Raw genomic sequence first — 16,921 nt, 5'->3', positions numbered from 1 at the left:
CTAGTTTAGTAAATAATTGTATTCCATGAAATTACAAGGCTGGAGCAACTTTTCTTAGAACTCTTCTTTTTGCTGTTCCTCTGTTATTCCTCCTAGGAATTTATGAATAAATTGACACCAGGATCAAAGGGTTAAAAAAACAAGAAAAAAAAAAAGGACAAGCGGAGCCGTTTTTGTAATCACATGAAGCGACAAAGAAATATTATCCACATGTAAATTTGTCAATCCTATGAACTCTTTTCAACATTTTAAATGGTAGCATTAGTTGCTGATGATAATAACAAATATTGGTTATAAATTAGAAATGTTAAATATATAATTAATTTCTTTCAAATGAAGGCAAAGACATAAAACATTCTGATTCCAGACAGTTCTATATTGACAGGACTGTTGATGATGAATGTAATAAGTGCAATCGTGGTAGGAAAGTTAGATCCACGTTGTAGTATAGATGGGACTGCTCTAATTGAATAACGGTGGGACGTCAGATTGCAGAATAGAACATTTGTCATTTATTCCTTGTGAGGCGTCATGTCTAGAATACATTTGACAGAAACTGTTTAGTTCTGGGGTGATATTAAACAGTTGTGGTTTAAGCCTCTCATGTAAAGCTATGCTGCAGGATAACAGACTCATTTGTCATTCTATGAATTGCATTTATGGGGTCACTGTGTTTAGCATATTTATTAGCAGTCTTTATGCTAGAATACGCATGTAATAAAGAGAAACAAGTCATATACAGTAGATTGATTTTGGAAGAACTGTTTGCAGTAAAGGGGCTGTTCCAAGATCAACATTTATCACCTATCAACATGACCTGCCTAAGTAGAGTCGAGTGTTAGTGAACCTTCCCTTATCCCTTCCTATCCCTCCACCCCCACCTTTAGAAAAGACACGTGACACCGAGGTTGGATGTGAAATGGCCACAGCAGCCGTTTATTAATTTCACAGTTTTATAAAACAATTTAAATCCGAAACGTTCGGATAACTAATTAGGAATCCACCAGAGAATTCCTCCTAATAATTCACATGACCCAACATGGGTCAGAATCATAAATAACAGTTTTAACGTTAACATTAATCCGAGCAGAGGAAGTCCTTGAAGCCATTTTAGATATTCCTTTTAAACACACCCCGAGTTAGCCATCTGCAACCACCACCAACCAATTACCACCAGCCGTAAACCAGCTCGGAGGCACCGCTCACCTCTGCAGATGGCTCCAACCACTAGAAGTCCACTTCAAAGGGATAACACCCGATGAAGCCTTCAAGTGATATACCTTCCACCAGAAGACCACTTCAAAGGGATAACACCCGATGAAGTCTTCAACCATGTACCTTTTTTGGGGGACGCATACCCCCGATGCGACCCCCCCACCATTTTGTACTGACTGGCCTCAAGGACTCCCCCCGCCACAGTGAAACAGGCCTTGACCACCTTAAGCCTGTGAGTTCTGCCACACCACCACCGCCCTTTCAATTCCCTCTGCTATTGCCAGGCTCCACAGATCAATACCAACCTCGGTCAAATGAACCCCATCACTCCTCCAGTAATTCCCCACTCCCGCTTCCAAATCCCTGTGCCGCACGCAAATGCCCCCGTTTTTGGCTACAAAACGGGACACCGCCCGATTAACTTTAATGCGTGCCTTATTGACTCTTTCCACTGACCTAGCCAACCGCCAATGTTTTCTTGGGACAATGTCCGACCACACTATTACCAACCTGGGATAAGACACCCACAAACACAACATATCGTGTTTTATATCACGCACCAACTCACGAAAAGGGCGGACTCCCAAGTCATTCCCACCCACGTGCAATACTAATACCTCTGGGACCCTATCAAGCCGGGCATATGTCTGGAATTCTGCTAACACCCTGCTCCATGACATACCTCTAAATCCCAGCCAATGCAAAACCGCATCCTGCCGCGGAATGCGCAACTGGCGACCGTCCGGGCGGACGTCCGCCCTCAAAGCTCCCCAATGCACGTACGAGTGACCCAGCAACCACACCAAACACGGAGGCGGATCTGAAACGGAAAAGACAATTAGACACCACCACACAAACATTTTTTAAGCGCTAACAACAAGACTCATAACAGATGGGGGCGAACATAAGACCTAAATCTGTTGGACTCCCAACGACCGTTGTGCCGCACCCCTTCGTCATCCAACCCCCAGCGCCCTGCTTCTGTTGCTGCGCCAATCCTGAAGGAATGAGATGAATATGAGCCCGCTGCGACACCAACCGCCGCCAAACATTTTTTAAATACAGCTCCAAACTGAAATCTGGACAAAAATGACCCGTCCTCGTGACATAGCAATGGCAACTCTGGAGACCCCCCTCGTGGCTTAAACCCCCGCATGCACGCGACCGGGCACATAGCGGAACCCGGGAGGGCGAACAAAACTATCAGCTTTCCCCTTCCTAATTGGTCAGTTTTTGACCGACGTAACCCTGCCTCAAGCCGATCAGCATATAGGCTCACCTCCCCCAGTCTCAACCCCCCTGCCTGCTTGGTACTCGGCGACACCAACTCGCCAATTCTAAATGCCCAAAAGAACGCTAAAGAAAAAGCTAACCGAAACAACTTCATCTCGGCCGAAGAACAACAGACCGATGCTAATGAACCACCCAAAGAGCCAAGCAAAGAAAACGACACAGGCCTTCTGCGATCCGCCTCCACCCTACCTCGGCGCAAACCCTTCAAAGCCTGTACCACTAAAAATTCCTTAGATACATCCTGAAAGCCCCGCAACTTAAAACCAAACGCCACCGCAGACATGAAACGGTTAACCTTTGCCAATGAAAACCCCGCCTCCCAGGCGTCCCCTAACCAGTACAAAAGTGCCACTAACCTGTCTCTATCCGTGTTGACGTCACCCAACTCTCTTACCCACTCCTCCCACGGCCTCCAACAAGCAGAATAAGCACTCCACGTCGTGCGCGCCAAGGACCTCTTTACCAATCGTTCTACGGGACCGAGACCAGATCCCAAAGATGTTCTGGACAAGCCAAACCGAGACGTTCCGCTCCCGGTGCCAATTGCCGAAACCGGTCCCACTGCGATCGAGAAAGAGCATCAGCGATACAATTCCGTACCCTCGGCACATGCACCGACACCACCCACGCGTTCAACGACAAGCACACCAATACTAAATGTCGCAACAACTGCACTACCGGAGGAGAGGACGCCGTGATGTTATTAATGGCCAGCACCACCCCCATATTGTCGCAGTAAAAATGAACCTTCTTATCCCTGAGCCTGTCCCCCCAAATGGTCGCCGCAACCACGATGGGGAACAGCTCGAGCAGGGCCAGATTCCGCGTGAGTCCACTGGACACCCAACTAACCGGCCATCGACCTGCGCACCACGGACCCCCCCCCCGTAAGCTCAAAAACCGCCCGCCCCAGCCGCATCCGTAAAGATATTTAAATCACTCGTATCCTGCGCTGGAGCCATCCATAGCGAGCGACCATTATACTGGCCCAGGAAGTCATCCCATACCTGCAGATCAGCCCGATGCTCCTCCTTAAGCCGCACCATATGATGTGGCGCACGCACTCCTGCTGTTGCCGCCGCCAACCGTCTACCAAACACCCTCCCCATTGGCATAATCCGGCAGGCGAAATTCAACTTCCCCAGCAACGACTGAAGCTCACGCAGCGTAATTTTCTTTAACTTACAAGCCCGACGTACCTCCTGACTCAAAGCCCCCAACTTATCCGCAGGAAGACGACACTCCATTGCTACTGAATCTATTTCAATTCCCAAAAAACAAATCGTCGGTACCGGACCCTCGGTCTTTTCTGGCGCCAAAGGGATCCCAAAATCCCTCGCCACCTTCTGCAGTGCATGAAGCAGATTACCGCAAACCGGCGAACCCCCCGGGCCGACGCACAAGAAATCATCTAAGTAATGTATCAACGAGTCGACCCCGGCTACTCCCTTCGTAACCCATTCCACGAAGCTACTAAACGCCTCAAAGTATGCGCAAGAAAGGGAACACCCCATCGGAAGGCAACGATCCACGTAAAAAGCCCCATTCCAAAAACAACCCAACAGCCGTTGGCTTTCTGGATGAACTGGCAGCAACCTGAACGCCGCCTCGATGTCGGTTTTTGCTAGCAGCGCGCCTGGACCTGCAGCACGAACCAACCCCACCGCCTTATCGAATGAGGTATACACTACGGAACACAGCTCGTGATCAATCCCGTCATTTACCGACGAACCCTTGGGAAACGATAAATGCTGAATCAAACGAAATTTCCTGGGCTCGCGCTTTGGAACGATGCCCAACGGGGACACCACTAAATCTTTTATTGGCGAATCAACAAAAGGCCCCGCCATGCGACCCAACGAAACTTCTTTAAACAATTTTTCCGACACGACCTCAGCATGCAAGTAGGCCGATTTAAGGTTCCTCCGCGTAACCGGGACCTCATAAGGAGGCGGAGGAATAATAAAACCAACACAAAACCCCTCGTAAGGCAACTTGGCCGCCGCCCTATCCGGGTACTCATTTAGATAAGGGGCCATCCTTTCCACCCTCACCGGTGACAACCCCTTGACCAGCCGAGGAGGACTGGTTCCCTGACCTCTTTTTTCGCATACATTTTGCAGCCCCGTGTGATGCACCATTACACTCTGAACACACGTGCTTGAACTTGCACGTGGCCCCGAACTTACACTGGCCCTCATTAAATTGCCAGCAAAATCCCAACTTCGTCCCGCCCCCTTGTCCGACCTGACTGGACTGGCCCCCTTGGCCAGCGCTCCCGGGAAAGGACTGCCTAACCGGAGCCGTAACCCGTAACCAGAGAGCAATATCCTTCTGGTCCCACCGAATCGCCGGCCGAACCGCTTTCCGCTGACGGAATTGCTTATCGTATCTTAGCCACGCCTGCCCCCCGTACGCCCTATGAGCCTCCCCAATGGCATCAAAATAGCAAAACAACGCAGAACAATTTTCCGGCGCCTTTTCTCCTATTACACTGGCTAATATGGCGAACGCCTGCGACCAATTAACGAACGTCTGCGGGATAAGCCTATACCGCCGACGTTCCTCCTCGTCCTTCTTACTCTCGTCCCGCTTGCTCTTACCCAAATTGAATTTTGCAAGCGGCAGGAGAGAAAAAATCTCGACATATTCGTCCTTCCAGATCCGCTCACGCACCTCCTGCTTTAAGTGCGCCCCTAACGGACCTTCGAAGCAAACATACACCTCCCCACGAGCACGATCATCAATACGCACCCGATCGCCTTCTTTTTGTGCCTCAGTCTGTACCGACACCGCGACCGCCTCTCTAGCCGCCATCCCGGGCCGCGCCTGCAACGATCCCCCATCCCTGGGGCCTTCCCAAACTACTGCCGGGGACACCTCCGTAACTACTGGCGCCGCCGCCCTATCTAGGCGCCCGACCAGCTCCCGCAAGCAACCCACTAAGTCCGCCAGACCTGCGCCGTCGCACCCGCTCGCGCCACTACCGGCCACCGATGCGACGCTAGCAGCCCCCCCGCCGACACCCGACATAAAAATCGCTGGATACGACAAAGATGGAGTTATACACTCACCGGGCTGCACAGGCGCTGTGTTCCCGTCAGCCGGACCATCCTGACCTCGCCGATACACGTCCAGTTCCCCTTCCTCCAGCTCCTCTCTCGCAGCTGACTGGCCATCCCACCGACATCTTCGAAACGGGGATGATGACGCGCTGACCGATGGGCTGGCCACCTGCCGCCCGACCGCAGGGACCCAGACTTCCGACCGGACCTGTTGCCTCGACGTCGCTGCAGGTCTAGGCGTCCGTCTCGACGATCCTGATGAAGCCTGCCCCCTGGCCGGAACATCACCAGGCGGGGCGGCCGTAACTTGTCCTCCAAATCTTGCATCTGATGGGGGAGGGGTGACAGGGAGCCCGGCCTGCGACTCCCTGATAACCGCCGGACCCCGTCGTGGCCGGGGATTCCAGCCAGGACGCAGGGCCTGGGAAGAGGCGGCCCTCCCAGCTGCCTGGCCTGCAGCGTCCATTTTAGGACTCCCCCTGCGACGCCGTGTCCGCGGGACCACCTCCGGGCTGAGGCGTTCTGGAGGTCGGGACCGCCGAGAGCGACGGGTAGACCCAGCCTGAGTCACCATCACCCCTGGCGACGCTCCCAGCCTGCTCTGAGCAGGAGCGGGTGTTGCCGACTCCCCCCCGCCACCATATTACTGCTAGGAAGGGGGCCGGGGGAGGGGAGCCTGTCCCCAACAACAGACCTCGAACGCCGGGCCTGACGTGGCGAATCGGCGTCCGGGATTCTTGTCAGTGCTGCCACGGTCTCCTCCAACCATCCGGGACCGTGGTGCACAGCAGCGGCGCGCAGCTGCGCAAGTATTGCAGCCTCTGACATGGCACACAGAGCGGGGCAACGGGGAGCTTGTCTAGCTGCGTGTTACTCCTCCCGCTGCTTCCGGCTCAATGCCGAAAACAGCGGGAAGCTCAGTAACGGCCCCCAACTCCTCCTTGTCCCTCCTCCACCTCCTTCTAACTTTCCCTCAACACTTAACCCTTTCCCTCCTAGGGCTGTCATGGAGGCTTCCCTCCTAAGCCCTGCAGGCTGCGTCCAGCCTCTTCTGGATAGGTGATAAATATCTATAAATATCTATTAGTTCGAGGTCAGCACCCTTTGGAACCTCACCAATCACAAGAACGGGACCCGAGGTCCCAGTTTCTCCTCACTGCACTCCCCGCATTGAGGAGGAGCTTGAATGGAGTGGCGGTTGAGCTTGTGTCCTGCCGCTCCATTCAATGTCTATGGGGCTGGTAGCTGAGCGCTAGCACTTGGCTGTTTCTGTCATCCCATACACTTTGGATGGAGCGGCACTAAGCAAGCTCGACCGCCGCTCCATTCAAAGTACTTCTCACTGCAGTCGCTATAATGAGGAGGAACAGGGGGCTCGTGATCATTCCAGTAATTGATTGGGATCCCAGCGATCAGACATTTATCCCTTATCCAGTGGATAAGGGATAAATGTTGATCTTGGGATAACCCCTTTAAGGCAAATCCTCAAATCATCTAATGTTTTTATGGTAGGCTGCTAGAGTCCCTATGGAGAAAAAGGGGTGTTTATCTGTTGGCTATATATATATATATATATATATATAAAACCTAAATCAAAAGCACTTCAAGAACACTTGTTTGGTTTGGTTTTCAAGAAATTGTTACTTTATTATTTTTTATTTCCAAAAATTTGTAACATAGAATGTTTTTTTGAAGCAAGCGATGTATAGTTAACGTTTCGGCCCAACCTAGGCCTTTCTCACAATCGCTGCATAAAATTCGGACAGAAGAAATACTGGCTTTTTCCAGACGCTCCTGGTAAGTGATGTGCACATCACTTACCAGGAGCGTCTGGAAAAAGCCAGTATTTCTTCTGTCCGAATTTTATGCAGTGATTGTGAGAAAGGCCTAGGTTGGGCCGAAACGTTAACTATACATCGCTTGCTTCAAAAATACATTGTATGTTACTAATTTTTGGAAATAAAAAATAATAAAGTAACAATTTCTTGAAAACCAAACCAAACAAGTGTTCTTGAAGTGCATTTGATTTAGGTTTTATATATATATATATATATATATATATATATATATATATATATATGTGGGTACTCCAACCCGAACCTGAATAGCACGAGAAACTAGGAGTGCATCCTTACAATATTTATATAGATATCTGTTGGCTATGTTTGCGATAAGTGCTGCTATAGATTCCCTTTTCTCCTCCTACATGGAAACCAAGGGCTATGTACTATAGAGGCAGACCATGCAGCTGCTCTGGGGCCCTAGGAAAGATGGAGTTCTGCCATGGTTAGTCCCATTAGCTTTAGTATTGGCTGGTAATAACCTGTGCCAGGCTTTGCTCTACAGAGGAACCGCATTGTTAGCAAACAAGGGGATGGGGAACTGGCCAAAAGTTAATCAAATGGAGAAACTAACAGCAGGCCCTACTGTCCTGAGTGACAAAACCTGGCATCTTTATTGGAGGCCTAGATTGATCCTGGTTACAGGGCCCCTCTCTTCTATGGTGGAAACTGAAACAGTTTTTTGTTTTTTTGCCAGCTTAACTGGAAACTAAACTATTAAAAAACTTCTGACATGTCATAGTGACATGTTAGAAATTTAGATTGGTGGGGGTCCGAACACTGAGACCCCCACCGTTTGCTAAAACAAAGCGGGAGAAGCGCTCGGGTGAGTGCTGTGCCAGTTTGTTTCTCATCAGCTTTTGTTGGAAAGTCGAGCCAGCGATGTACGGGCTCATTAGAAAGTCTATTGGTCTGTACACCGCTCACTTGGCTTTCTGAAGAAAGCCGATCAGTAACGATGCGGCACAGCGCTCACCCGAGAACTTCTGCAGCTTTAGCGATCGGTGGGGGTCTCAGTGCTTGGACCCCACCGATCAGAACTTCTGACAGTTTTTTAAAAGTTTAGTTACTTTTCAAGAGTTTAATAGTGTAAAGGTTCAGCCTACAAAGCAACATAATAGACCTATCAACATAGAGAAAAACGCTGGTGTCGAAGACACCTATACATAAAGTTAAATACATTTATTAAATGGTAAAGGTTCATTCTCATATGGTTCACTGTTTTATGATGCAGACATGTCAAAAGATGTAATCTATGGTGGTCTATGAGCTGAGAATGGGGGATTGCAAACTTCATTGCATTGATTAGGGGATGTCTAAGCTCATGGACTACACCGATAATGTCTTCTGACATGTTTTATTGACATTGAGAAGATGTATATAAGTTCACTTTAACCTTCAAACTTCTCCTGAAGAGCTATCTATACAAGTTACACTCGTAAATTGTGCACCGTTTATCTTCTAGGTATGCATTGTACAGAAGCGTGACTCCAAGAAGATGTATGCAATGAAATATATGAACAAACAAAAGTGTGTAGAAAGAGATGAAGTGAGGAACGTCTTTAGAGAACTTCAGATCATGCAGTGCCTTGAACACCCCTTTCTGGTAAATCTATGGTATGTCATGATTTCTTTCTGTTGTCAGTCTTGTTGTACCACTTTTTTTGTTATTACAGCATGAATATAAATGACAAGCATATTTGTAAGAATGACATATAATAGCAGCACAGAAGGTTTTCAGCATTGTATAATTGTCTCTATGCGTGTTGAACATAAAACATTGTTATAACATTATGCGTCGCACCATGAATGAGTGGGGTCCACTGCAGAGCGATCATGTTGATCTGAGGAGTGGCATCAACTCCCATCCAAATGACATCATACAGTGACTTTCCCATGAGTACCATGGCAGATTGGATTGCTAGGAAGTCTCATTTAGCAACGATTTGATGAAGGAAAGGTGTGGTTAGCAGCCGGTACAAAGCTTAAAATGTAAGAAATGCAATTTTTAAGGGAAAAATGTAGGAAAAATTCTTAGGATGGACCATCAACATGTGGTCAGTGGGTTCTAACCCATAGTACTCCCACTAATCCGCTCTCATTCATTTGGCTATGTGTAGTTCTGTAACTCATCCCCAGTGCAGCCCAAAGTATTTAGCATGTTGTATAAATCAAATGATACAAACCCCCCAAAAAGCCATTTTAATTCAAGGTAGTAATGCAACAAAACAAGAAAAACACCAAAGGGGGTGAATACTTACGCAAGATGCTGTATCTGATCTGAAGACAGCAGGGACAGTCACAATGTATGTGTTTTGTGTTATCTCTCTATTCTAGCACCCTAAAAAAAACTATGGCAGAATTGCTGTTTCTTGACTACCTTGCCTCCCAAAAAAAGGATAACAAGTGATCAAAACGTTGCATGTACCCCAAAATGGTACCAATAATAACGACAGCTCGTCCCGCAAAAAAACAGCCCTCATACCACTACGTCTATGAAAAAATAAAATAAGTTAAGGCTCCAATAAGTCAGGAAAGAAAAATATACAGTTGTGCCGACCCAAGGGGAACATTGTTTCTGTTTCAAGTGACGATTTATCAAGGCTCTAAAATTAGGGGACCAGGAAGGGGAGGTCCCAAATATATCTGCTGGAAGCAATGGTGCCCGTATTATACCAGAACAACACTTTCACAGCAAAATTACCCAAACTGCAAAGGTGCGGAGTGCGGACCAAATAGGAGAAAAGTAAGGACACCACTTATCAGTGTGACACCGGCCTATGCATAAAGGAGTGCTCCACAGCGTAACAAATATTTATGGATTATTTTTTTTACTCCATTATTATACCCTCCTGACTATGCCCCTGATGTACTCTGCCCAGCTTACATATGCCCCACATTAGAAACTGAAATACCAGTAATACTCAAACAAAATTACTAACAAGCAAAATCCACGCTCCAAAAGCTAAATGGCGCTCCTTCCCTTCTGAGCGCTACAGCGTGCCCAAACAGCAGTTTACTTCCACATATATGACACCGCCATACCCGGGAGAACCCTTCTAACAATTTTTGGGATGTGCGTCTCCAGTGGCATAACCTGGGCACAACATATTTCCCACTGAAATGTCACATTTAGGTAAAAATTTTAATTTTTACTTTGCACCATCCGCAGCGCAATCATTTAAGAAAAAGATCTGTAGGGTGTAAATGCTCACTACACCCCTTAATAAATGCCTTGAGGGCTGTAGCTTCCAAAATGGGGTCACTTCTCAGGGGTTTTCTTTTATTATTTCACATCAGAGCCTCTGCAATTGTGAACCGATACTTTATATGTCACCAAATTAGGCCTCAATAGCGCATGGTACTCTCTCACTCCTGAGCCCTTTCGATAATCCAGGCAAAAGATTAGGGCCACATGTAGGGTGTTTCTAAAACCGAGAAACACAGCATAATAATTAGAGAGCTGTCTTGTTATGGTGGCAGAAGCTGGGCACCACACATAGGCATATCTATGGAAAAAATAAAATTTTCACTCTGCAACATCGAGTGCACACTAATTTCTGCAAAACACCTGCGGGGTTAAAATGCTCACTACACCCCTAGGTGAATACTTTGAGCAGTGTCGTTTCCAAAATGTGGTCACTTCTGGGAGCTTCCACTGTTTTGGTCCCACAGGGGCCTTGCAAATACGACATAGCGACCTGAAACCAATCCAGCAAAATCTCGACTCCAAAAGCCAAATGGCGCTCCTTCCCTCCTGAGCTCTGCCGTGTGCCCAAACAGCAGTTTATGACCACATATCGGGTATTGCCGTACCCAGGAGAAATTGCTTTAGAAATGTTGTGGTTCTTTTTTTCTTTTATTTATTTAGAAAATGAAAAATTTTGAGCTAAAGCTACATCTTATTGAAGAAAAAGGATTTTTTTTTTTTACTGCCCAATCCTAATAAAATCTATGAAACATCTGTGGGGTCAAAATGCTCACTACACCCCTCGGTGAATACCTTGTGGGGTATAGTTTCCAAAATGGGGTCACTTGTGGGGGGTTTCCACTGTTTTAGTCCCACAGGGACTTTGCAAATGCGACATAGCGCCCAGAAACCAATCCAGTAAAATCTGCACTCCAAAAGCCAAATGGCACTCCTTCCCTTCTGAGCCCTACTGTGTGCCCAAACAGCAGTTTATGATCACATATTGGGTATTTCTGTACTCAGGAGAAATTGCTTAACAAACATTGTGGTTCTTTTTTCTTTTATTTATTGAGAAAATGAAAGATTTTTAGCTAAAGGTACGTCTTATTGAAGAAAAAGTTTTTTTTTATTTTCACTGCCCAATTCTAATAAAATCTATAAAACCCCTGTGGGGTCAAACTGCTCACGACTAGATTAATTCCTCAAGGGGTGTAGTTTCCAAAATTGTGTCACTTGTGGGAGGTTTCTACTGTTTTGTCCCTTCGGGGGCTTTGCAAATGCGACATGGCCTTCGCAAACCATTCCTGCTAAATTTGAGTTCCAAAAGCCAAATGGCGCTCTTTCCCTTATAAGCCCTGTCGTGTGTCCAAACAGCCATTTATTACCACATGTGGGGTGTTGTTTTAATCTGGAGAAATTGCTTTACAAATGTGGCACTGCTTTTTCTCCTTTAGTCCTTGTGAAAATGAGAAAAAATTTGCTAAACCTACATTTTCTTTGAAAGAATGTAGATTTTAATTTTGACGGCCTACTTCCAATAATTTCTGCAAAAAACCTGCGCGGTCAAAATGCTCACTATACCCCTAGATAATTTCCTTGAGGGGTCTAGTTTCCCAAATGGGGTCACTTTTTTGGCACCGCAAGAGCCCTTCAAACCTGACATGGTGCCTAAAATATTTTCTAATAAAAAGGAGGCCCCAAAATCCAGTAGGTGCTCCTTTGATTCTCAGGCCGGTGCTTCAGTCCAGTAGCACGCTAGGGCCACATGTGGGATATTTCTAAAAACTGCAGAACCTGGGCAATAAATATTGAGTTGCATTTCTCTGGTAAAACCTTCCGTGTTACAAAAAACATTGATTAAAAATGAATTTCTGCAAAAAAAAAAAAAAGGAAATTTGTAAATTTCACCTCTACTTTGCTTTAATTCCTGTGAAACATCTAAAGGGTTAAGAAACTTTCTAAATGCTGTTTTGAATACTTTGAGGGGTGAAGTTTTTAAAATGGGGTGACTTATTCAGGGTTTCTAATATATAAAGCTCTCAAAGCCACTTCACAACTGAACTGCCCCCTGTAAAAATAGCCTTTTGAAATTTTCTTGAAAATGTGAGAAATTGCAGCTAAAGTTCTAAGCCTTGTAACTTCCTAGAAAAATAAAACAATATTCAAAAAATGATGCCGATCTAAAATAGACATATGGGGGATCTTAATTAGCAACAATTTTGTGTGGTATAACTGTCTGTCTTACAAGCAGATACATTTAAATTTAGAAAAATGCAAATTTTTGCCATTTTTCAGAAAATTTTGGTGTTTTTCACAATTAAATACTGAATGTATCGAGCAAATTTTGCCAGTAACATAAAGACCAATGTGTCACAAGAAAACAATCTCAGAATCGCTTGGATAGGTAAAAGCATTCTGAAGTTATTACCACATAAAGTGAAACATGTCAGATTTGAAAAATGAGGCTCTGTCAGGAAGGTCAAAAGTGTCCAAATCGGGAAGGGGTTAAAAAAAACAACGTACAAAGGTGTGCATAGCCTTTAAGCAATAGTGGTGTGCTTCTATGGCTTAGTATGTAACAGGGTTTATCTGCACATTACTACATTCCTATATATATGTATTTGAGAGTAAAAGAAAAAAAAGACCCCATTTCTTGGAGCGCTGCCGTGTAAGGATTCCAATATGTTGTTGCTTTTTAAAAGGCTTTTATTTTAAACATTTCTACATGTTCCAACCCTGTACAGGGGTCTTCATCAGGCATTTATGACTTGTGGCCAGCACTGGTCTCGAGTGACCCTAAATGTTTGAGGCTAAAAGTTTATTTCGTTCCTTACTCACTAGCCCTCGGAATAAATCGTGCTAATGGCTCTCAAATGTATGTTTTTATGAATACAGATGTGTAAATAAGCTTTGCTTGGCAAAATGCATTTCAGTATTTGTTTTTAGATTCTGCAAATTTGCAGAAAACTGTATGATGAATGTTGAAATCTGATTCAATTCATGCAGAGACACGAAGGCGGCTGGACGGGGATGAATTAAGCATTAGGCTACACAAAGCACCCTCCCACTGCAACTCATTTTTGGAAGATGAGTTTTATTTTACAGTGTGTTGAAAAATGAGTGTCTGACAGACTAATCTTTTTTTAATTGCGTTACTCTTTCCTACAGTAAATTTCATTTTATGTTCGCGTTATAGCTGGAGTAGACAAGGACAAAGGGAATGGAGGAATGTTTCACCGAAAGCAAAAAAGCACAGTAAAAAAGAAAAGAGTCAACATGAAACTCATAACACATACATTTTCATGAATGCCAATATATTTTTTAATAAACACATTCTTGGGCTCGCATTTTGTCAAACTCCCATTTACAAATTAACTCTGATTTTGCTGAAGTGAAATATGCATTTGTATTAGAACAGGTCTATGTAGATATAAGTCTCTCAATCTCAATCTTTCATATATATATATATATATATATATATATATATAAAAGGGTGAGTCAGAGATTATCCGCACTCCGGCTGTATAATTTATTTTAATTAACTTTCAGAATAGACAAATGCATAATTTTTCGCAATAATCTCCCTGCTTTTCAATATACTTTGTCCACCTGTCAGTAAGTTTTCGTGTCCCTACATTAAAAAATGTTTTAGACTGAGCTGTGAGCCATGAATGCACTGCTGTTTTCACCTCTTCGTCAGATGTGAATCTTCATCCTCGTAGGGCTTCTTTCAGGGGACCAAACAGGTCATAGTCCGAAGGGGCAAGATCAGGACTATAGGGAGGATGCTTTAACACTTCAAAACAACCTTTTTGGGCAGCAGTGTGCGGACGTGTATTGTCATGCAACAACACAATGCTCTAGGATAGCAGTTCTTCGTGACAAAACACTTTCTCCATACTGTACACAAAGTCTTCGATAAATATCAGCATTAGACACACCCTCAGGCCACAAAAGCTAATCACTGCACGCTGATCTTCTATCGTGCAAATCACAAGCGGGACAGCCATTGTGTCTGATAAGACAATGAGGCCAACAGAAGTTTTAATATAATGTGCGGATAATTTATGACTCATCCTCGTTATATTTATATATAGTGATGGTGTAGGGTAGAGTAGTATATGTTTCAGTACAGATAGCTAGTATAGTACCTGGGTAACCAACTCATTTATCATCTTGTATAGTCCCCTTAGTATTTTCTTGGCTGGTCCACTGACTAAACATGAAGTTCTTCTTACAGTATCATGATCCACATTCCTCTTAGGCACCTGTCACACAGCTGTAATATGGCCGCAGCAATTGTCCTCCCACAGGTCTGTATGGTCATCATAGGGTTCTATGGTGATCTAAGTTTGGTTTAGTAGTACTACGAAGGGTTCAGATTTTGCAGTCTTATAGGGGTTGTTTTGTGAAGAAGCCACACTCCATATGCACTATTAGGGCATCATAGAGGGAAATCCACCGTTTGTGGACCCCCCTCTATGAGCAAGAGCTGAGAGCTACACAAAAAGAACCTCTTTCTCTCTCTCTGGCGGACCTAGCCCACCCATTTATTACATAGTCAGCCATTCATTTTAATAGCCGCATGTAATACTAGATATTCCCCGCAGTCACTACTGCAGGATAAATATATGGTCAGTCGCAGCTTCCTCTAAATGCCCGGGTTTCCAAAGCTGGATCCATGGTGACCAGCTGATCACTTGGGCTGCTTCAATTAAAAAAGGGGCTGTGTTCGTGACACAAGCTCCTTAATAGGAAGCATAAAATGCAGGCATATTTTGGCCTTCTGAATTGAGTCAATTATTGAAAGCCTTAACAAGGAGGTCGTGATCTTCTTGTGCCTCATTGTTTTAGAAAATTTTGCCTAACAACATGTAAACTATTTGGTAATGCCTGGTTATAGGATGGGAAATTTTTCCAAAGATAGACCACCGATTTAATGGGGTCAAAAAGCCGACAAATGTATTGCAACAGTAATGCATCCGAGAGAAACTTTGTGTCATGGTTGGAAAGAGAATCGGTCTTGGGCATGGTGTACAAATGTTTTTGGATGGAGTACTTAGTGGAAATGAAGTAGGTTTATGCAGCCTATGTTCTTTATCTACACAACATTAACCCCCAAAATACAGTGAGATGAGCAATAAGTGAGCCATGCCGAGGACAGGCAGAGATGAGCCAGGATTTTCCTAATATAGCCTAATTGTGTCCAAAAAATTCCACCATGTCAAGACCACACTTAAAAATGTCAGTGCCACGATTTACCGTTGTTGCAGGTGCCATCTTGATCCCTGGCATATTCTTTTTGGTGGGTTAATGCTTCTTTTCTGTAGTCCTTCAGCCGTACCTGCTGAGTGGCAATGTGAACCTGTCCGCTCCCGTATATCTAAGGTCATCTCTAAGTCAATTATATTTGATTATATGAAACCTACATGTTTCTCTCACCTGAGAATATTTTATGTTCTAATAATGATCTTAGGAAGAAAATACGAAAGATATAGACCAGTCAGATAGAAAATCCAGCCAACAATAGAAGCACTAATGGGTTCTACTGCGACATAAAGCCTTAGAGCTAGACAACGAGAAATCTCTATATACTACCATGAGGAACTGAAATACTTTCAAATACTCTTAACTTCTTAAAATTGTACCATTGTGGTTCTTGTTTGCACTATATGCTCCCATGAGTATGTTGTGAATGAATTTAGTTTATATCGAAACTGCATCAGGATTTGACTTTTTAAACTTCTTTTATGTCTCAAACTTTTTTTTTCTTTTATCTTCAAAATACAACAGCAGGATGTGAGTTTTTTTCAATGCTTAAAGATACTATATCTATGTGAGTCACATGTGCAAAAGTCTGCAATGCTTCTATCATGCAATACAAAGGGTATGTGCACAGGATAACTGCATTTACATCTGAAATTACGGAGCTGTTTTCAGGAGAAAACAGCTCCTGAATTTCAGACGTAATTGCTCGTACTCGCGTCTTGCGGGGCATCCATTACGGACTTAATTTGGAGCTGTTCTTCATTGGCGTCAATGAAAAACGGCTCCAATTACGTCCCAAGAAGTGTCCTGCACTTCTTTGACGAGGCTGTTATTTTACGCGCCGTCTTTTGATAGCGACGCGTAAAATTACAGGTCGTCGGCACAGTACATCAGCAAACCCATTGAAATGAATGGGCAGATGTTTGCCGACGTATTGGAGCCGTGTTTTCAGGCGTAATTCAAGGCATAAAACGCCTCCATTACGCCTGAAAATAGGTCGTGTGAACCCAGCCAAAAGCTTATATCTTGCATTGACACAACCTTCAAAT

General features: G+C 44.8%; 1 protein-coding gene across 1 annotated transcript in view; it reads left to right on the top strand.

The window, feature by feature from the left end:
* The window catches only part of STK32B (serine/threonine kinase 32B), a 221,574-nt gene that overhangs the window by 36,518 nt on the left and 168,135 nt on the right, over window positions 1-16,921 (top strand). The window contains exon 3 of the mRNA XM_075849055.1: window positions 8,880-9,031. Coding sequence (XP_075705170.1) covers window positions 8,880-9,031 — 152 coding nt within the window. The remainder of the gene's footprint in view (window positions 1-8,879; window positions 9,032-16,921) is intronic.

Source organism: Rhinoderma darwinii, chromosome 1, assembly GCF_050947455.1.
Source record: "Rhinoderma darwinii isolate aRhiDar2 chromosome 1, aRhiDar2.hap1, whole genome shotgun sequence".
Taxonomy (NCBI): Eukaryota; Metazoa; Chordata; class Amphibia; order Anura; family Rhinodermatidae; genus Rhinoderma; species Rhinoderma darwinii.
Note: the sequence above shows the minus strand (reverse complement) of the source record. Positions and strands in the feature narration are given on the sequence as shown.